The 21,320-nt window shown below is 43.6% G+C and overlaps 1 protein-coding gene and 1 long non-coding RNA gene across 9 annotated transcripts; one reads left to right on the forward strand and one right to left on the reverse strand.

Moving 5' to 3' along the window:
* Window positions 1–605: 605 nt before the first annotated feature.
* Slc27a5 (solute carrier family 27 member 5) lies at window positions 606–11,809 on the reverse strand. Of its 8 annotated transcripts, none has more exons than XM_021659857.2 (10): window positions 11,013–11,807; window positions 10,099–10,308; window positions 8,343–8,501; window positions 6,710–6,834; window positions 3,500–3,694; window positions 3,323–3,413; window positions 1,610–1,805; window positions 1,287–1,384; window positions 989–1,119; window positions 606–912 (listed from the first exon to the last, which is right to left on the reverse strand). In XM_021659857.2, exons 1-10 carry the CDS (start codon window positions 11,695–11,697, stop codon window positions 736–738), a joined length of 2,067 nt encoding a protein of 688 aa, XP_021515532.1. In that variant the 5' UTR covers window positions 11,698–11,807; the 3' UTR covers window positions 606–735. The 8 variants fall into 8 exon arrangements, with proteins under 8 accessions (XP_021515532.1, XP_060241538.1, XP_060241539.1 ...); XM_060385555.1 differs by having other exon boundaries at window positions 1,287–1,429; XM_060385556.1 differs by lacking the exon at window positions 8,343–8,501 and having other exon boundaries at window positions 1,287–1,429; window positions 11,013–11,808.
* Window positions 11,810–12,023: 214 nt separating this feature from the next.
* LOC132654693 (uncharacterized) lies at window positions 12,024–21,222 on the forward strand. The gene is made up of 2 exons (XR_009592375.1): window positions 12,024–12,913; window positions 13,155–21,222. It is a non-coding gene; the product is annotated as an uncharacterized LOC132654693 (long non-coding RNA).
* Window positions 21,223–21,320: the final 98 nt, after the last annotated feature.

A 21,320-nucleotide genomic window follows, 5' to 3' on the forward strand; every position in this document is an offset into this window, starting at 1 on the left:
ACTCAGTGGTTAAGAGCCTCTTGTAGAGGGCCTGAGTTCAGTTCCCAGGGCTTATATAAGCTGCCTCACAACTGCCTGAACTCCAGCTCCAAGATCTGATGCTTCTGTGGGTACTTGCATTCAAATGCACATAACCACACACATGCATATATATAATAAAAAACAATAGGGAGCTGGGCATAGTGGCAGAAGCCTTTAATCCCTGTACTCATACTCAGCAGGCAGAAGTAGGCAGATCTCTGAGTTCGAGGCCAGCCCAGTCTACACAGTGACTTTCCTACCAGGCAGGGCTACACACAGAGACCCTGTCTCATCCTCCTGACACCAAAATGCAAGGTTTTAATCTTCCAGGGACCCTGATAACAGTTAACAGGGTGTCCATCATCTATATTGGGTATCCCACCCTGACCCAAGACTGTCCTTCAGGGGCCACAAAAGACCCAGAGTTGCAGTCAGCACTCTCTTTGCTTCGCTGGAGTAGCTTTAAAGCTGGTCCTCCCATTCCCTTCACCTGGGGCTGCGGGGACAGCTCCAGGTGTATAAACCTATATAGCAGGCTGCACTGAACAGCTGCATTCATCTATTATTTCAAATCCACACCAGACTTCTGCATATACATTCAAGTTTATTCTCTATGGACGTCTGGAATTCTGATAGCTTTGTGAAGTTGACACTGGGAATCCTGGCCACTGTTGATTTCCACACTTTTGGACAACTTTTCAGTTGGCTAGGCAGTCAGAGCTTCCAGGTTCCTTCACAAATGGCCTGGTACATGTCGGGCATTAGACTCCGGAAGGTCTGGATCTTGTTGTCCAGTATGTATAGGGGGTCAGCAATGACCCCTACATCAAAACCCTCACGCACCAGTTGTGACTTTATCAGCTTGAAGGTGCCTGTGATCTCCAGGGAGTCCTGCAAAGTAGTAATTATGAGCCCTGACTGTGACACCAGTTCCCATATCCATCAACTCCTACTACCACTTGCTCACCTGGATACGGATGAAATGAGGTGTGGCATAGGCAGGGAGCGAGGAACAGACATGCTGGTATAGCTTCTGCCCATCAAAAGTCTTCCCAGGAGCCAGCTTCACAGCAGCCATACCAACCTTACCTTCACACCCTGGAAAGCACACTGGTCACTCTCGGCTGGCCCAGGTCTGCTCACTGGCTGTGCAACTGGGCATAACTCATAACCTATATATTCCCGAACAATGCCCCTAAGTTGTAATGACAACCTCCACCCACAAAGGTGCAGGATTTATTTAAAATCAGGAGACCTCTCCATACCTGGCACAGGCACCCCATAGACATTGACTTCCTCTAGGAAGTCTAGGCTCGACAGCACTTCCTCCACCTCTCGAGTAGATACGTTTTCGCCCTTCCACCTGCAAGGAGGGAGGCCACGACCCAGGATAGGAATGCTCTGCCCCCTGCAAGGAACACTACACTCCCCAACAGAGACTCCAGCACCAGGAAGGGACGTCCCATCCCTGGGAATAGAAGCCACACCCAAGGAAGGGCATGTCCCACCCCTGAGAAGAGAGGGTCTCATCCATCCCTAGGGAGGCAGGACACCCTGGAAGCCAGCCCCCAGCCCACCCATGCCTGACCGGAAAGTGTCTCCAAGGCGGTCCTGGAAGTAGAAGAAGCCTTCCTGGTCCAGGACAAGCACATCCCCGGTATTGTAGTAGAGGTCCCCTTTGCGCCTTACATTTGTGACCAGTTTCTTCTTAGACTCTTCCTGGGAACGGTAGCCTAGGAAGGGGCTGTGCTTTCGAATCTGGGTCAAAAGAAGTCCTGCCTCCCCTGGAGATATAAATGAAAAATAAGTCCTAAATGAGAACCCTGACCATCTCTGAGGCAGCCCAAGGTAGAGGTTCCTTACTGTGGACTCTTCACCCAGCCAAACATAGAGCTAAAATGTACTGATAAGGCTAGAGAGATAGATAGCCAGGGGTTAAGAACACTAGTTGCTGTTCCAGAAGATGTAAGGTTCGATTTCTACCATCCACATGGTGGCTTACAATCACCTGTAACTGTAGTTCCAGGGGAATCGAAACCCTCTTCTACTTTCCTCAGGCACCAAGCACACACCAGGTGTACATACATAACTGCAGGCAAATGCTCAGATACATAAAATAAAAATTATAAAAATATGTTGATGGGAGACACTCAGACTTAGGGCCAGAGAAACCGAGACACCAAGAGGGAGACAGAGAAACTTGGAAAATCAGATGGTTCTGGAAAAGAGAGAGACAGAGAGAGAAGATTGTATCAGGGTATCCATGAGAAAACAGAGCAAGGATTAGGAACTGACAAATGGGGATTGGAAGAAAGACATACCTAATCCCTTGCAAAACCCCAGGAGAGAAGGTATAGGGAAAAGGACTGGTATCTAGGAGGCTGTGATCCCTACAGAAAGCTGAAGACCAATGGAGCTGGGCAGTGGTGGCACACGCTTTTAATCCCAGCACATGGGAGGCAAAGGCAGTCATATCTCTGTGAGGGTGTTTTGTTTGTTTGTTTGGCTGGCTGGTTGGTTGGTTGGTTGGTTGATTGGTTTTTCAAGTCAGGGTATCTCTGTATAGTCCTGGCTGTCCTGGAACTCGCTCTGTAGACCAGGCTGACCTTGGACTCACAGAGATCCTCCAGCCTCTGCCTCACAAAGTGTTGGGATTACAGGCATTTGTCCACCTTGCCCAGCTTGGACCTCTGTGGGTTTGAGGCCAGCCTGGTCTACATAGTGAGTTCTAGGATAGCTAGGAATACACAGAGAAACCCTGTTTCGAAAACCATAAAAAAAAAAAAAAAAAGAACAACAGACAGAAAAAGAGAGAAACAGAAAGAGAAACTAGACTAAGATTGAAGCAGGGTGGCTGGGCAGAGCCAAGTGATGGCCAGACAGGCGAGTGGCTTAAGTTCCAGGTAAGGATTGCAGACACTGACACCTATCACCATTATTAAGACTTAGGACCAGGGACGGTAGCACACTCCTATTACCCTAGCATTTGGGAAGCAGAGGCAGGAGGATTAAGAGTTCAAGACCAGCTTGGGCTACATGAGATGTTTGTCTGTTTTGTTTGTTTTTGAGACAGGGTTTCTCTGTATAGCCTTGGCTGTCCTTGAACTTTCTCTGTAAACCAGGCTGGCCTTGAACTCAGAGATCTGCCTGCCTCTGCCTCCCACCCTGCTACATGAGATATTATACCCAAAAAAATCTGAAGAAAAAAAATAATAAAAGGACTTTGGGTAGCTTCTTCCAGCCATGGAGGTGAAGGTGACAACCCCTCACATATCCAAAGAAGGTCCCCTGGCCTCCTTACCTGGTCCCACAGGGATACAAAACCCCTGTTTGTCCCTCACAGGCTCTGCTGTCTCTGTGTCAAACTGTACAAGTTCATAGGGAAACAGCATCTGCGATGAAGGATGAGAAGCATTGGCAAAGGTACTAGGGGTTCAGTTTCAGGACCACCATCATGCTGGATGTCCCATCCACTCACTCGAAGGAAGCAGCTGGTCTTGCCCACAGCCCCACAGCGCTCCACATAGTTCATTAAGCCCACGTTGCCCTCTGTGGAGCCATAGAATTCCCAGATTCGAATGGGACCAAAGCGTTGCTGGAAGGTTTTCCACACATCTGCCCGAAGTCCATTGCCCATTGCCAAGCGCACTATATGTTTCTTGTCTTCTGGTTGCTGCAGGAACATCCCACAAAGGGTCAAAAAGTGGTGCCCTGAAGGGTATGGTTGGGAACTTTCTGAAGAGGGTATCTTAGGTGTTAATTGGGAATCAGCTAGGTGGTGGGGCCTATACTTAGGGAATCTCCCTAGGGTACTTAAGGATAATTAGACATGCTGCTGGGCATGCCTAAAACTCCAGTGCTCAGGAAGTGAAGGCAGGATTATTAGTTGGGAGATCAAAATGAGTCACATAGCAAATTACAGGCCAGCTTGACCTATATAGGAAGATCCTCATCTTAGTAAAAAAAATTATTGAGTCTTTACCTAAAATGTTCCTCCAGACATTATAGGGTTGTTTTTCCTAGAGAAAGTTGCTTGGGGTAGCCTTTATCATGCAGGAGCTAGGAGTAACTGGAGACATCAACCACCTCTGATCTTAATGTCAGGCAAGTATCAGACCATCTAACATTACCTAGGGTAGCTACCAGGAACACTGGCCTAGTATAGTTATTTGTGTGTGTGTGTGTGGCGGGGGTGGGGTGGGGTGGGGGGTAGGGTGTTGAGACAGGGTTTCTCTGTGTAATAAGCGCCCTGGTTGTCTTGGATTTGCTTTGCAGACCAGGCTGGGCTTGAATTCACAGAGATCCTCTGCTGGGATTAAAGGCATGCAACACCACGCCCAGCCCTAGGACAGTTTTTACTAGGAGGCATTATCTAAAAAACGTTTCTGTTTGGTGTTGTCCTTCATCTAAAGTGAAGTAGGCAGTTATCAGAAACCTTATCTCTAAGTGTTAACATTGGAAGGGGACCTTTCTGAGAAGGCATTTCTTGAGGCTTTTGATTTTAAATTAAAGGGGTGGAAAGACACTGGGGGAGGGGAACATATGGCCTAGAGACAGTTTCCTAGGGATCACAGCTCATAGCTTTATAAAAATAAGAGCATCTCAGCTGGGTGTGGTAGTGCACACCTGTAATCCCAGCACTCTGGAAGGCAGAGGCAGGCAAATATCTGTGAGTTAGAGGACAGCCTGGTCTACAAAGTGAGTTCAGGACAGCCAAGGCTACACAGAGAAAGCCTGTCTCGAAGGAAAAAATAAGAGAGCATCTCGAATCTGGTGTGTTTATCCTGAGCCATGTTGTTCTAGGTATTTCATATAGTAAATTCATTTCATGTTTACAAAGACTCCTTCAAGAATGAGCTATTCTTTTTATTCCAGTATCTACCATTAGTAGTTGTATTTGTAAGATGAAATTTAGGGCTGGCTAAGGTCCAGATTGGAACTGTTCGTAATCTATGCTTTCCAAATGAAGCCACTGAAACTGGAAAAGGTAAACCAGGCACGGTGGCACTGCCTATAATCCCAGCCCTCAGGGAGGCAGAGGCAGGAAGATCTCTGAGTTGAGGCCAGCCAAGGCTACACAGAGAAACCCGGCCTCAAAAAACAAACAAACAAACAAAAAAGGAACTGGACAAGGTGATGTCATCTGTTGTGATAATCAGTTTCTCATCTTAACACAATCGAGAGTCAAGCAGTGAAGGACTGTGTAGGTTAGATTGGCCTGTGGTATGCCTGTGAGAAATTGATTTTGGAAGACCCATCCTGGATGTGGAAGACATAATTTTATAGGCTGGACTGAAGGAAGGGGAAACAGCAAGGTGAGTATTTGCATGCATGCATTAATTTATTACTTGAGGCTCTCAGCCGTGTATGGGATGTGATGAGTTGCTTTAAATTCTGGATGACCCTAGAAATGATCATCCTGAGTGAGGTATCCCAAAAGCAGAAAGACACATATGTTATATACTCACTTATATAAACCTATAAGATAGGATAAACATAATGAAACCTATACACCTAAAGAAGAATAACAAGAAAGAGGACCCAGGGTATGATGACCAATCCTCACTTAGAAAGACAAATGGTATGGACATTGGATGTAGGAGCAAATAAGTAACAGGACAGGAGCCTACCACAGAGGGCCTCTGAAAGACTCTACCTAGTAGTGTATCAAAGCAGATATTAAGACTCATAACCAAACCTTCGGCAGAGTGCAGGGAATCAAAAAAGGGGGGGGGGAGTTAATATGACCTGGAGAGGACAGGTGTTCCACAAGGACCAAATATATGTGGGCACAGGGGTCTTTTATGAGATTGTTTCTCCAAACAAGAACCATGTATGGATGTAACCTATAGATGGCTGTGAGCCACCATGTGGTTACTGGGAATTGAACTCAGATGGCTCTGCTCAGATGTAGCCCTTGGTAGCTCAGTATCCAAGTGGGTTTCCCTAATAAGGGGAACAGGGACTGTTTCTGACATGAACTCAATGGCAGGCTCTTTGACCTCCTCCTCCCCCCACCCCTGAGGGAGGAGCAGCCCTGCTAGGCCACACAGGAGGACTTTGTAGCCAGTCCTGAAGATACCTGATAAACCAGTATCAGATGAAAGGGGAGGAGGTTCTCCCTTATCAGTGGACTTGGAAAGGGGCAGGGAGGAGATGAGGGTGGGAGGGTGAGATTGGGAGGGAAAGAGGGAGTGGGATACAGCAGGGGTACAAAGTTAGCAAACTGTAATTAATATTAAAAAAATAAAAATTAAAAAAAAAATTCTGGAAGCCTTGACTTCCCACAATGATGCACTATACCCTAGAACTATGGGCTAAACAAACCTTTTCTTCTTTAGGTTGCTTTTTTTATTTTACAACAAAAGGAAACTAAGATATATCTGCTTGGGTGACTATCAAAACAGCCCATTACAAAATGTGGAAAGTATTTGGAACTTATCCAGTGAGACTTTGTTTTGAAACAGAGTCTCAGTGTAGCCCAGGTTCACTTTCAACTCTGTGCAGCCAAGAGGTGACCTTGCTTGAGATCCATACCTGATTCTTTCTGTCTTTGATGTTGGGTCTCACACATGCTAGGCCTATATTCTACTTCTGAGTCTTATCTTCACTCTTACCTAAATCTTTATCTGATAACTTTATCTGGAAAGTCATCTGGAGCTCCATGAGTTTCACTTTTGAACCTTACCTCAGGAATATTACACAAGTATCGAAGGACCTCACCCACATACTGGATCACTGTCACCCTGTGCTGCCGACAGTCGGCCCAGAAACGGGAGGCAGAAAACTTGGTGGCCAGGACACAGGTGGCTCCTAGTAGAGGGAAAAATCATGTTCCATGTTGCTGTGAGAAGATACGTGATTACCTGGTTGTGGCATGGCTGTGGCCATGGTTGGCTTAGACCCTGCTAATGTATATAGATGAGGTCGAGCTTGAACTGCAGTGGTTCTCCAGCTTCTGCCTCCTGAGTATCCTATTGAGCTTACTGGTATTACTCACCATTAAAAACCAGTGATATTTTTAATCTAACAGGAAATTCAAGAGGAAAGAGGAGCATACTGTTTTTGTTTTTGATTTTTTGAGACAGGGTTTCTTTGTGTAGCCTTTGCTGTCCTAGACTTATTTTATAGACCAAGCTAGCCTCAAACTCAACAGAGATTCATCTGCCTCTGCCTCACTGAGTGCTGGGATTACAGGTGTGCACCACCATGCCCTCTGAGCATACTGTTTTAACAGGGAACATGTAATTAATTACAGAACTTGGAAAGTCTGACAAGGTATAGGCATTAAATGATATTAAAGGGTCACTATTAATTTTATTAGGTATCAGTTTTCATTACAGAAGCATACTGTAATATTTATAAGCATAAAGATAACAGCATTGGACTGGAGAGATGACTCAGAGGGTAGGAGCACTGGCTGTTCTTCCAAAGGTCCTGAGTTCAATTCCCAGTAACCACATGGTGGCTCACAGCCATCTATAATGAGATCTGGTGCCCTCTTCTGATGCTCAGGCACACACACAGACAGAATACTGTGTAATACATAAATAAACAAATAAATAAATATTTAGTTAAAAAAGGTAACAGCATCTATCCAAGCATGGGGGTACATGCCTTTAATCCCAACATTCCAGAGTTAGAGGTCAGTAGACTTCTGTGAAGCCAGCTTGATCTATATATTGAGTTCTGTGTCAGAGAGGGCTAGAGTGAAACCCTGTCTTTCAAGGAAAAATAAAGTGTCTAAAACTGGGCATGTTGAGGGCTGGAGAAAATGGCTCATAGATTAAGAGCACTGTCTCCTCCAGAGGTTTGAGTTCAATTCCCACATGGTAGGAGCAACCACATGGTAGCTCACAACCAAGATACCATGGGATTTGCTGCTCTCTTCTGGCATGCAGGTATACATGCAGATAGAGTACTCAAATACATTAAATAAATAAATAAACAAACCAGGCACGCCTGTAATCAGAGCACGCAGGGTGGGAGAAGCAGGCAGATCACTGAGTTTGAAGTCAGCCTGGTCTACAGATGGAATCCAGGACAGCCAGGGTTACACAGAGAAACCCTGTCTCAAAAAGCCAAACAAACCAACCAACAAACAAAAGAAAACTAAACCTGGCCATGGTGGTTCACATCTATAACTCAGCACTTGGGAAGTATAGTAATACTGAGTTGAAACCCGTTTGGATTATGTGGCCCAAAATTTGGGGTGAAGAATAGAAACTTATAGTACACAGCATAGAATCTTGTCCTTTTGATTGCCCCACACTAACACCCACTGTGGTCCTTTGGGTTAGAGAAGTCCTTGGTGGACTTACCAAGTTCTAAGCAGCCAAGGACTCCAAGGACCAGTCCCATCGTGTGGTACAAAGGTAGGACATTATAGACCACATCATCAGCTGAGATCCCACAGAAGGACAGCACCCTGCTCATCTGCACAACCCGTTCATGTGATAGGATGGCTGGCTTTGGAAGCCCTAGAGGGTGAAAGAGCAATAAGGGTTGGGTAGGAGAGACCACAACTTCAGCGTGGGTATCCACAGTCAGATCTGACTAGGTTTGAACCTCTCAAAGGGGAGAAAGGATGGAGAGTTTCTGGATAAGGTTATCCAAACCTATAATCCCAGCACTCAAGAGGGTAAGGCAACTATATAATAGGCAGTTCAAAGACAGTTGGGGCTGCTAGAGTCTTAAAATACCGAAAAATAAATAACAATAAGAATGAAAACTCATGGTTGTCTTTTTTTTTTCCTGCATACTTTGTTTTGTTTTTTTGAGTCAAGATCTCTCTCTCTCTCTCTGCAGCTCAAGCTAGCCTGGACTCACTAAGTAATTCAGACTGGTCTTCAATGCTTCCTTCCTTCTTTCCTTTCTGTAACAAGGCCCCAGACCTCAGTAGGTCCCCAAAACCTTAGCACAGCTGTCTCCATGATGGAAATACCGTCCAGGCTGTAAAACTCAGCATGTAGACAACACCACCTGCCAAAACCAAAACTGAGAAAGTCATAAAATGTACTAACTTTGCTTTTTAACTTCTATAGTTCTGCTTCTGGCTAACTTTTCTTGTTAACTGAAGTATGTTAACCCACAACACGGTTTTTGTGCTTAAAAGCTCATCCTGAGAAAGGCTCAGTGCTACATAGTGTAGTTGTTGGCAGCTCTTAAAGACTTTCTGTTGGCTTAAACCCATATTGGAGCAGTCTTCTCTAGTGACTACCCCACAATACTTTCTTCCCTCTTTCTGTCTTTCCTTTCTTTCCAACAAAAAGAACCATCATTCCTTTTTTTTTCCCACCATATGATTAAAATCATATTTTGCTTATTTGTTGATGGGCATTTCAGCTTCCACTTTTTTGGCTATTGAAACTAATGCTAGCCAGGTGTGGTGGCATATTCCTGTGATCCCAGCACTCAGGGAGGCAGAGGCAGGTTTTGTTTTATTTTGTTTTGAGACAGAGTTTCTCTGTGTAGCTCTGGCTATTCTCAAACTTGCTCTGTAGACCAGATGGACTTCAAACCCAGAGAGCCGTAGGCCTCTGTCTCTACAACACCCAGCTTGAACCCTTATTCCTTTTTAAAAACATGAAATGGAATGCTTTGTGAATTTGCCTGTCATCCAAACATGAGGATATGCTAATTTGTGTATTGTTCCAACTTTAGTATGTGCTTCACTGAAATGAACAGACCTTGAACTCTATATACTCCTGCCTCTTAACCTTCTGAGTGCTGGAATTTACTTGTGAACAGCACCACTCTCCCATTGGTTTTCAGAACTGGGAGTAATAAATCAAAACAAAACAGATCTGGCGTGGTGGCACACACTTGTAATTCCAACTCCAGGAGACAGAGGCAGGAGGATTTCTGTGGGTTCAAGACCATACTGAGTCCAGGACAACCAAGGCTACAAGAGAAACCCTGTCTTGGAAAAAAAAAAAAAAGAACTACACTAGGGGACTAGGGGTCAAAGTCAGAGGTCCAGATCAATGGCAGAGTTGGGTGTGAGAAGACAAACAGAAGGCTTGGTGCAAGATGATCAGAGTGCGGAGGGTGGGGCAGAACCACAGGCATCCTCACCAGTGGTTCCTGAAGTATAGATGAACAAGGCCGGGCTTTTCCAATGAATCTTAGCTCGAAGGCTGGCAGGCACGGGGTCAGAAGGTGCAACATCCAGGGCAGCCCCCAGAGCCTCCACGCCTGGAGTAGGTGAGGTGTGGCCAAGGTAAAAGCAGCAGATGTTCTCTGCTAGCAGCTTGGGAAGGACTTCTTCCAGGTTCTCCTGGAGGTCTACAGGACCAACCATCAGAGAATTAAAAAGGCAAATCTTACCTTTCTTCAAAGTCAAGAGGGAGGATAGGAGACCCAGAAACAGAAAAGCAGACGGTGAAAGAAAAGCTTCCCCGTCCTTAAAGAACCATATAATGTATAATGCTAGGCCAGAATTATAAGCTGTGGGCACATGCCTTTGATCCCAGCACTCTGAAGGTAGAGGCAGTCAGATCTCTGTGAGCTCAAGGCCAGCCTGGTCTACAGTGTGAGTTCCAGGACAAAGAAACCCCGCCTCGAAAAACCAAAATAAAAAGGAATCTTATAATTAGTAAAATATAAATTTAGTCAAATAAAGCTGGTCATAGTGGCCCATGCCTTTGGCCCTAGCCCTTGGGAGGCAGAGGCAGCTGAATCTCAATGAGTTCAAGTCCATCCCGATCTACATAATGAGTTTCAAGACAGCCAGAGCTTCATATAATGAGAGCCTGTCCTGAAAAAACCTACAAACAGAAACTTTAATTTAAAAAATTAGTCAAACAGAATTAAAAGATTTAGGGAAGAATAATGTTCAAAGTGGTAACCCTATAATTACTTTCCAGGTAAACTACATTTTGACCCTAATTGCCTAGGACTGGAGTAAACTCAACAAAAGGTTCTCTGCCCAGCTTCCAAAACTTCTGACCTCCTTTGCTTTTGTCCCTTTCTGCTCCTGGGGCACTCACCTGTGTCCACAACCAGCACACCAGCCCCAGAACTTAGCACAGAGTGTAGCAAGGGTTTCCCTCGGCTGTGTGGGTTGATCCAGGCCACAGGGCAGCCCAGCTTGGCCAATCCCAGAAACACACTCAAAGCAGAAATGTTCTTAGAGGGGAGCACTAAGAGGGCAGCAGTCTCTTGGCTTGCGGCATCCTTCAGCTTTGCTTTCAGTGCCCATGCTGCCTGACAGGCCCTGGCATCCAGCTGTTTATTTGTGATTGAGCAGGCCCCAGATCCTGTACACAACAAGGCCACTTTGTCAGGCTGAGCCTGTGCTTGCCGCTCAACAGCATCCACAAAAGTCTCTGGAGGTTCCCTGTTTAAGCGTCTCCTGATATTCAGGCCATAGAAGAGGAGCTTGAACATGAAGGCTGCATCTTTGTGCAGCCAGCGTAGTCCTGGAGGTGGCTGTGGAGGCAACAGGGATAATGTGAGAGCTGCAGCTGCCAGGCTCAGCCAGTGGGGCATCCAGGAGCTGATCCAGGGTCTGGTGAGCATTGCCAAGCTTAGCAGCACAAAACATGAGAGGTCTCCCAGGAACCAACGCAGGGTCAGAGCCATAGCTGCTGGCCATGGGGGCTGCCCCAGGCCAACCAGCAGCAGCAGCAGCAGCAGCAGGAAGAGGAAAGTCAGCTTCTGCCAAACACCCATGGCACTGACTCTTTCTGAAGTGGCTGTAAGTGTGTAATCTCAACTGAGCTCTGAAGCCCTAACTTCCTGCCTTTAAGGAAATCTGCCTACCCCACAAATGACCAGATACAATCAGCAACTGCTCTTGACCCCTGGACTCTGTTACTTAGTTCTTACTGGCTGGGAGTCCTCCTATAGTTCCAGCCTCCTGCCTGATTGCCAGGTCTGCCCCATCTCCATTGGACACCACCAACCACCTTTCTCTCCTATCTGTCAGGTGTGGGAAACTAGTTAGACAGGGAACAAAATTTGCCTAACTCCAGCCACAAGAAAAAAACAAGGTAAGGAACACAGCCTGTGGTTTTATTTGTCTGACTTGAAGTCCTTTCATGAAGGGGGAAAAGGCACCTATCAGGTAGACAGTAACAGCAGGTAGACAGTAACAGCTCGGTAAATAATTAGAACACCTTTATCATTTAGATTGCCCTGAAGGGGGAAAAGGCACCTATCAGGTAGACAGTAACAGCAGGTAGACAGTAACAGCTCGGTAAATAATTAGAACACCTTTATCATTTAGATTCAAACATGCTTCTGCTCTCCTCCATGAGCCCACTGAACTAAGACATTTCCTAATTTCTGGTATCCCTATGGATTGAGTCTTGGTGTAAGAAGGAACCAAATAGAAGCTATTTTGAGCAAAACTTGCATTTTGAATATGGGCCAAATAAAGTTAAAGTTCCCAAGACCTCCCTAGGAAACTGATCCTGCTTGGCAGACAGAGATGTGTATGTGGGTAGTAGCTAAATCCTGCTTGGCAAGTTGAAACTGAGTGCTAGGCAGTTGCCCCGCCACAGTTCAATAACCCAACCAGTGAGAACAGGATGGGAATATTACACAGGGGAAATATTTCTTTAAAAATTCCCTATCCCTGAATCTTGATTGGTAGAAAACTGTAAGTGTAACTTGGCACAGATACTTGTGGGTTTGAGACTTAAAAGTTTTGAACATTCTGGCTCGAGGTCACCTCCTGAGTAAGTCCTGCATCCCTGATGTATAAGTAGTGGCTTGATTACAAGACAGTTTTGTTTTTTGTTTTGACTCGAGTGTTTGTGTTGGATCTAAGTGTACCCCATAACATTTGGTGTGCTGGCTGGGAATCCAAACACTCTACCCAAGTACCTGATTGTAATCATCCGCAGCCAAGGGACTTCATTTTTGAAGTCCAAGACCTATGGAGGTAAGCCTCTTTCTGGTTCTGTTTGGTGCATCACTGGTTTACTCATTGAGAGAAGCAGGAGGCAGCATTGCTTTCAGAGTTTGAGGGGACTGAGGGACACCTCATCAACCTCCTGGGCCCTTTGATAGGGCATCTGATCTCCCCCAGTCTATTGGTTGTTCTCAGCATGCTGTTTGGTCCATGACTGTCAGTTTGTGTCTGTAGTTAAGTGTTTGATTGTTGCTCTGTGTTTCATATTCAGAGAAATGAGCCAAATTTCATCTGCTGGCAGTTCATCCCTTGACTTAGTCTTCACTCATTTCAAAGATTAACTGGTGCTAAACCAAATGCCATCAACCACTGCAGCAAGACCTGGAGTAATACAGTTGCAGAATGTGATGCTTGAGCTGGTGGGCAGCTTTCTCCAGTAGGGAGGATGGCAGGCTAGTCTGGCTACAGAACTGCTTGGTGGGTGAAAACTGGACTAAGCTGGTAACAAGGCACTGCAACCTTGAAATTACAGCTGGAAGAGATAAGGAAAGTTTTATCTGTCTGTTTTAAGTGTAGAAATGTATGTGGCCACTACATGTCTGTTTCTAACCAGTCTTAAATATTTGAATTTACTATGTTCTGTGCCTTTGTTAGATAATAATCAATTAATGGACATGTTTAAAAATCTGTAACATCTGTAACAAAAAGTTATCTTAAGATTTTTATATAGGGGGTTGGAGAGATGGCTCAGCAGTTAAGAGCAGCTGGTCTTTCAGAGGTCCTGAGTTCAAGTCAACAACATGGTGGCAACTATCTATAATGTTCTCTTCTGACATGCAGGTGTACATGCATATAGAGCATTCATAAACATTAAATAAATAAATCTTTCTTTTAAAAAGATTTTTTATATAATTCCTATCCTATCTTAAAAACCAGCTTTATAAAAGGTAGGATTTAAAACAATATTTGTTTAATGAGGGATTAAAGTTAAACCGCCACGTGTTCGTATACAAGAATGTATCTTACTGGCAGCCAAACTTTGTAACATAAGGGTAATTCACTTGGTACTGATTTTAGAGACACTAAATTGTTTGCATTGTTAAAACTAGGTTTTGCCTTCTTCAAATTATGGTTATGCTCTATGTCTTCACTCTTGAAGTTAAAAAAAAAAAGACTTTAAGGAACAGGGGAGAGGGGATGCAGGAGGGAGGGTGATACTGGGAAAAGAGGGAGGAGCTTATGACTGAGATATAAATTCAATTAATTAATAAAACAGTACTTTATTTTGATATTGTAAAAGCATACAATTGATATTAATTAATTTTGGTTTTTTAAGGCATGATTTCTGTGTAGCCATGGCTGTCCTGGACGCTCTGAGGCCAGACTGGTTTAAATTCACAGAGATCTGCCCACCTCTGCCTCCCTGAGCACTGGGATCACAGACTCTACCGTACCCTACCAATTGAGAGATTTTAAACTTTTTTAATAAAGATTTGTTTATTTATGATGTATAAAGTGTTCTGCCTGCATGTATGCCTACACACCAGAACTCATTATAGATGGCTTGGGAACTGAACTCAGGACCTTTGAAAGAACAGCCAGTGCTCTTAACCTCTGTGTAGCCTTGCCTGTCCTGGACTCACTTTGTACACCAGGCTCACCTTGAACCTACTGCACTCTGCCTGCCACTATGTCAACTGCCTGTGAGCCACCATGCCTGGCTGATTTTAAACTTCTTTAAAGAAAATTTTGGGAGGTATGGAGATATAGCTCAGAGGTTAAGAGCACTGGCTGTTCTTCCTAAGGTTCTGAGTTAACCACACGGTGGCTCACAACTATCTATAATGAGATCTGGTGCCCTCTTATGGCCTGCTAGCACACATGCAGGCAGAATACTGTATATAATCTTTTTAAAAAAAAGTGTTTTGGCCAGGCATAGTAATGCATGCTTTTAAGCCTAGCACTCAGGAGGCAGAAGGAGGACCTCTGTGAGTTCAAGGCCATAATGGTACAAGGCCAGGGCTACACAGAGAGACCTTGTCACAAAAACCAAAACCAAAACAAAACAAAACAAAAAAAGAAGCAGAAGAAGAAAAAAAGAAAGGTTTGGGAGCTGGGGATTTAGTTCAGTGGTAGAGCACTTTCCTAGCAAGTGCAAAACCTTGGGTCCAGTCCTCAGTTCTGGAAAAAAGTTTTGGAATTTTACAGAAAATTAAAAACTGGATTTTTGAATCCCTGAACACCAGATCTCATTATAGATGGTTGTGAGCTACAATGTGGTTGCTGGGAATTGAACTCAGGATCTTTGGAAGAGCAGCCAATGTTCTTAGTCTCTGAGCCATCTCCTCAGCCCCCAAAACTAGATATTTTTAAGACAGCTTTTTAAAATGTTTACATTTAAAGGACTGGAGAGATGGCTCACTGTTTAAGAGCATTGGCTGCTTTTCCCTAGCACCCGTGTTCAATTCCCAGCAACCATATGGCAGCTCACAACTGTCTGTGACTTCAGTTTCAAAGGATCTGCAGACAAAATGCCAATGTATGTAAAATAAAGATAAATAAATAAAAATACTAATGCTAAAAATGTTTACATATATAAGGCTATTTTAAAGTTTATCAGATATTTTATTATGTCTTTATTAATATATGATCTTGATAAATAGGTAAATAAAAGACTAAACATTAGTGCCACAGCTAAACACCACAGACTAAAGAATTCCTATCTTATGATGAAGTAAGGCAATGACCTTAAACAGTCTGACAAAGACTTTGGAACAATTTCTCAACCTATGGGTCTCAACCCTTTGAGGGTCAAAAGACATTTTCACAGGGGTAGCCTGGATTTGCCTGCAAGTCAGATGTTTATTTTATGGTTGGGGTTACCACAACATTAAAAAAAAAAACTATATTAAATGGTTACAACATTTAAAAATTGAGAATCTCTGGCTTAAAAATAGTCCTTATCGGGCTGGAGAGATGGCTCAGAGGTTAAGAGCACTGGCTGCTCTTCCAAGGGTCCTGAGTTCAATTCCCAGCAACCACATGGTGGCTCACAACCATCTATAATGAGAGCTGGTGCCCTCTGCTGATATGCAGGCAGAACACTGTATATGTAATAAATAAATAAAATAAATCTTTAAAAAAAAATAGTCCTTATCTAAGGACTATTCAGGCTAACAGAGACTGATTTAAGAATATATGTCTAACCTCCTTGTTTTTACTAGCATTGTTAAGCTACAGATATTTTGGTAAACTAAGTTGTACAAGAAAACTGTTGTGTTCTATAATGACATACCAGATAAGTACAGCCTAAATAAATAAATAAACCATCTAAGTTCCCAGTCTCTTTATAGACTACATTTATAAGTTAAAAAATCTTTGTGGGGGGGGGGGGGTGTCTGTGCAGTCCTGGCTATCTCAGGCTTGCTTTGTAGATCAGGCTGGTTCAAACTCACAGAGATCCACCTGCCCCTGACTCCCTGAATGCTGGTAATACAGGCATACACTACCATACCTGGCTAAAAATCTTATCTTGATACTAAAACAGCTTCAATTCAGAAATTGTTATTTTTATTATAAACTGTTAAATATGAATAAACTGTGATATTGTCAGAACTGTATCTGTAGTCATGCTAAGTACTAATGCAACTAATTATAGGAATAAGCCTTATTTGGCCTCCTGTTTTGTTTTCAAGGTACAGCCTAAAGCAAATAATTAAATACAGACAAGGCTTGATTGATTCAGATATTCATGATAGATACTGGAGAATTGATAGCCTCACTTTACCTAGACAAGATGAAGTCAGTCCCTCCCATCCCCCTCCTCCACACAAATGTCTCTGCCGCTGTCCTGAAACCTCTGCCCCCATCACCAACGAGAGAGAGACCACAGGAGCGTGGAGTGGCTGCCTAAGTAATGAACTATGGACTAGTCTCTGTCATTTTAATTAATATATAGGCCATTTAGATTATAATTTAACCTTCTTGGGTCTCAGATCACATTGACAACTACGCTAACTAGCTTAGTCAGCAAGAGAACAACAGACAACTAGCTCCTTTCCCCATGGTAATCAACCACCTTGTTAGTTCATTAGTTAATTAAAATTACTAGATCTCTTGTTAAGAAAAGGAAGACAGGGGCTGGAGAGATGGCTCAGAGGTTAAGAACACTGGCTGTTGTTCTTCCAAAGGTCCTGAGTTCAGTTCCCAGCAACCGCATGGTGGCTCATAACCCTCTATAATGAGATCTGGTGCCCTCTTCTAGTGTGCAGGCAGAATGCTGAATGCTGCATTAAACAAACAAACAAACAAACAAAAGGCAGACAAGGTTTCCCTTGCTCGAAGGCTTCAGATTAAAGGATAAACAGGGTTCAAATGTAACTTTTCACTAAAAGAACATGGTTTACAATGACTAATTATCAATAATGATTGCTTGTGTCTCTGGTAAATGATTAGATTAAAAAAATTCAAAATCAATGGAAGTTCTAATGAACTTAAAACTTAAGTTCTAAGGGTCTCGAAAATTATTTAAAGCATATAAAGTCAAGATGTAAAAATCTATTGTTATGGGGGCTGGAGAGATGGTTCAGAGGTTAAGAGCACTAACTGCTCTCCCAGAGGTCCTGAGTTCAAAACCCAGCAACCAACCACATGGTGGCTCACAACCATCTATAATGAGATCTGGTGCCCTCTTCTGATGTGAAGGCATACATGCAGATATTGTATACATAATAAATAAATAAACAAATTTATTTTAAACATCTATTGTTATAACAGAAAAGACACCAGAAGCAATGGGAGAAAGGGAACAGGACAGGACCTTATCATAGATGTCCTCTGAGAGACTCCACCTAACAGGGATCACAGCCAAATTTTGGACAGAATAGGGAGTCTTATGGAAGAAGCAGAGGATAGAAGCACCCATAGGGGACAGGAGCTCCACAAATCGAACAACAAAGCCAAGAAATCTGGGCCCAGAGGCCCCTGCAGAGACTAATGCACCAACCAAGGACAATGCATGGAGAAGACCCAGACTCCCTGCTCAGATGTAGCCCATAGGTAGCGCAGTCTCCATGTAGGTTCCCTAGTAAGGGAAGCAGGGCCTGTCTCTGACATGGACTCAGTTGCCTGCTCACTCTTTGATCGAAGCAGGGCCTGTCTCTGACATGGACTCAGTTGCCTGCTCACTCTTTGATCACTTCCCCCCAGCAGGGCAGCCTTGCCAGGCCACAGAGGAAAAGGATCCAGGCAGTCCTGATGAGACTTGATAGGCTAGGGTCATATTTTTTTTTTTTTTTTTTTTACTTTTTTTATCAGTTACATTTTATTAACTCTGTATCCCAGCCGTGTCCCGATCCCTCATTCCCTCCCAGTCCCTCCCTCCCTCCCTCATCTCCACCGTGCCCCTTTCCAAGTCCACTGATAAGGGGGACCTCCTCCCCATTCATCTGATCCTGTTTTATCAGGTATTTATCAAAAATACCACAATTTCTTCAGGACTGGCTGCAAAGCCCTCCTCTGTGGCCTAACAGGACTGCTCTTCCCTTCGGGGGTGGGGAGACCAAAGAGCCAGTCATTGAGTTCCTGTTAGAAATAGTCCCTGTTCCCCTCACTTTGGGAAACCAATTGGTTACTGAGCTACCACAGGCTACATCTGAGTGGAGGTTCTAGGTTATATCCATACATGGTCCTTGGTTGAATGTCAGTCTCAGGAAAGACCCTGTGCCCAGATATATTTGGTCCTTGTGGAGCTCCTATCCTTTCCCCATCAGACTAACTCCCCTTCTTTCTTATGATTCCCTGTACTCTGCCAAAGGTTTGGTCATGAGTCTTTGCTTTGAAAACACTGCTAGTTAGAGTCTTTCAGATGCGCTCAGTAGACTCCTGTCATACGTTCAATGCACATCCCATCTGTCTTTCTAAATGAGGATTGATCATCTTACCCCATGTCCGCTCAATTGATTATCTTTTTTAGGTGTATAGATTTCATTATGTTTATCATATCTTATAGGTCTATATAAGTGAGTATATCCCATGTTTGTCTTTCTCCTTCTGGGATATTTCACTCAGAATGATCTTTTCTAGATCCCACCATTTGCCTGCAAATTTCATGATTTCCTCTTTTTTGATTGCTGAGTAGTATTCCACTGTATAAAAATACCACAATTTCTGTACCCATTCCACCGTTGATGGACATCTGGGTTGTTTCCAGGTTCTGGCTATTACAAATAGAGCTGCTATAAACATGGTTGAGCAAGTGTCCTTTTTGTGTACTTGAACAAACTTTGGGTATATACCTAGCAGTGGTATAGCTGGGTCTGGAGGAAGCACTATTCCTATTTGTCTTAGAAAGCACCAGATAGCTTTCCAGAGTGGTTGTACCAGTTTACATTCGGCTAGGGTCATATGATACAGGAGGAGGACTCCCTCTTTCAGTGGACTAGGGGAGGAGGATAGGGTAGAAGAGGGTGGAACGGTAGGACCAGGAGGAAATCAGGGAGAGGACTACAATTGGGATATAAAGTGAATAAATCGTAAAAAAAAAAATTAAAACAAACAACAAAACAAAACAAGAGGGCTGGAGAGATGGCTCAGAGGCTAAGAGCACTGTCTGCTCTTCCAAATGTCCTGAGTTCAATTCCCAGCAACCACATGGTGGCTCATAACCATCTATAATGAGATCTGGTGCCCTCTTCTGCCCCACAGGCACACACACAGGCAGAATACTGTATAAACAATAAATAAATCTTAAAAATAATTTAAAAAATAAATTAATTTTAAAAAGTTTATTGTTATGAGATTTCAAAGGTTCAAAGTTTTAACATTGATAAATGAAATTCTGATAAACTCGTAAAACTGATAAACTGATAAAAGAGCACTGACTAATTACTATTTAGTCAGGATTTTAAATTTCCTTTGGTTATCTTCCAAATATAGACTTAAGGATATCTAGAACTTTTATCTCCTTTGATAAACTAAAATTCAGCTGGGCGGTGGTGGCACATGGCTTTAATCCTAGCCCTTGGGAGCCAGAGGCAAGCAGATCTCTATGAGTTGGAGGCCATCTTGGTGTACAGAGTTCCCGGACAGCCGGAGCTATAGAGAAGCCATCTCAAAACACCAAAAAACAAAACAAAACAAAAAAAAACACTAAAATTCATGTGAGTTTCAGTATGGAGTCAAAAGGGTCATAAGGCTTGAATCCACCTGCCACAAGTCATATGAACTCCAGATAAGTACAACCTAAGTTTCTGCACCTGTCTATTGCTGAGAATGGATTCCTCCCCTTCACTAATTATTAGGAAATTTTAACATCTGTCCTTAGTCTATTTGTCTCAGCAGATTCCCACTTGGCTGACAGACTCCATCCAGGGAGCATCTTCAGACTACAAACTGCTGAGCTCTTGACTTGCTGAAAGGTGACATAAATCAGTCCATCCAATGGACTGTCTCTTCAGCTAGATCAGGTAACCAGATGCTTCTAAAACTGCCCCATCACCCAGCCTTTGACCAGCATTTCGGCTTTCCTGGGTCCTGACAACTGATGCCCCAATTTCACCTGGTACTAGTTACAGAAGAGAGTTCATTGTCCTTGCCCCCTTAATAGGCTGAGAATGCTCAATCAAAAGTAAACTCCTTTGGGAGGGAAACTTTTGTTTTTATACCAATCATTCTGGGATAGACCGAGACACTTTAGCAAAAATAAAATAAAACCTGATGGATAGTGAGGAACTAAGGAGACAGGCTAATAACTGCTTCCAAAATCTCTTTGATTGGTCCTGTCGGCAAACCACCTTGCTCAGCACCATACCAGGACCACTGGCCCTTCTTTTCCTCCTGCTCCTCAGTTATGGTCATGGTCCTAAGGACCCAATACAATTCCTTATACTCTGAAATAGATAATCAAGGATCTGAATACTGTACAAGGGGGGTATTTAAAAAGGAACCAAACTGAAGCCATTTTGAGTAAAACTTCCATTTTGAATAGAGGTCAAAGTTTATGTTCCCAAGATCTCCCCTGGTAACCAACGTCCTGGTTGGAAAGATAAGACATGAATGCTAGGCAAGTCCCCTTACCACAGTTAATAAAGCAACCACTGAGAACAGGATAAGTGTGCCACATAGGAAAAAAGTTCCCTTTCCCCAAAACCTGACTGGTAGAAAAATGTGTCACTTGGCACAGACGTTTGTGGTTTTCAGGTTTAAAAGCTCTGTAACACTGACTCATGGTGGTATCTGGAGGTTGGGAGTAGGCATGGGGGTTTGCAGTTCAGTTCCCAAGTCTGCATCCCTATCTATCAGTAGTGGCTTGATTGTAATAAATTTCTGTTTTCTGTTTTGGTGGTTGAGTTGTGTTGAATCTAAGCAGACCCCATATCAATGGAACTCAGAAGGCTGAGCTATGCTTGTGATATCCAGACACAGAGGAGTCCCATAA

The sequence above is a fragment of the Meriones unguiculatus genome, chromosome 6 (genome assembly GCF_030254825.1).
Source record: "Meriones unguiculatus strain TT.TT164.6M chromosome 6, Bangor_MerUng_6.1, whole genome shotgun sequence".
Classification (NCBI taxonomy): Eukaryota; Metazoa; Chordata; class Mammalia; order Rodentia; family Muridae; genus Meriones; species Meriones unguiculatus.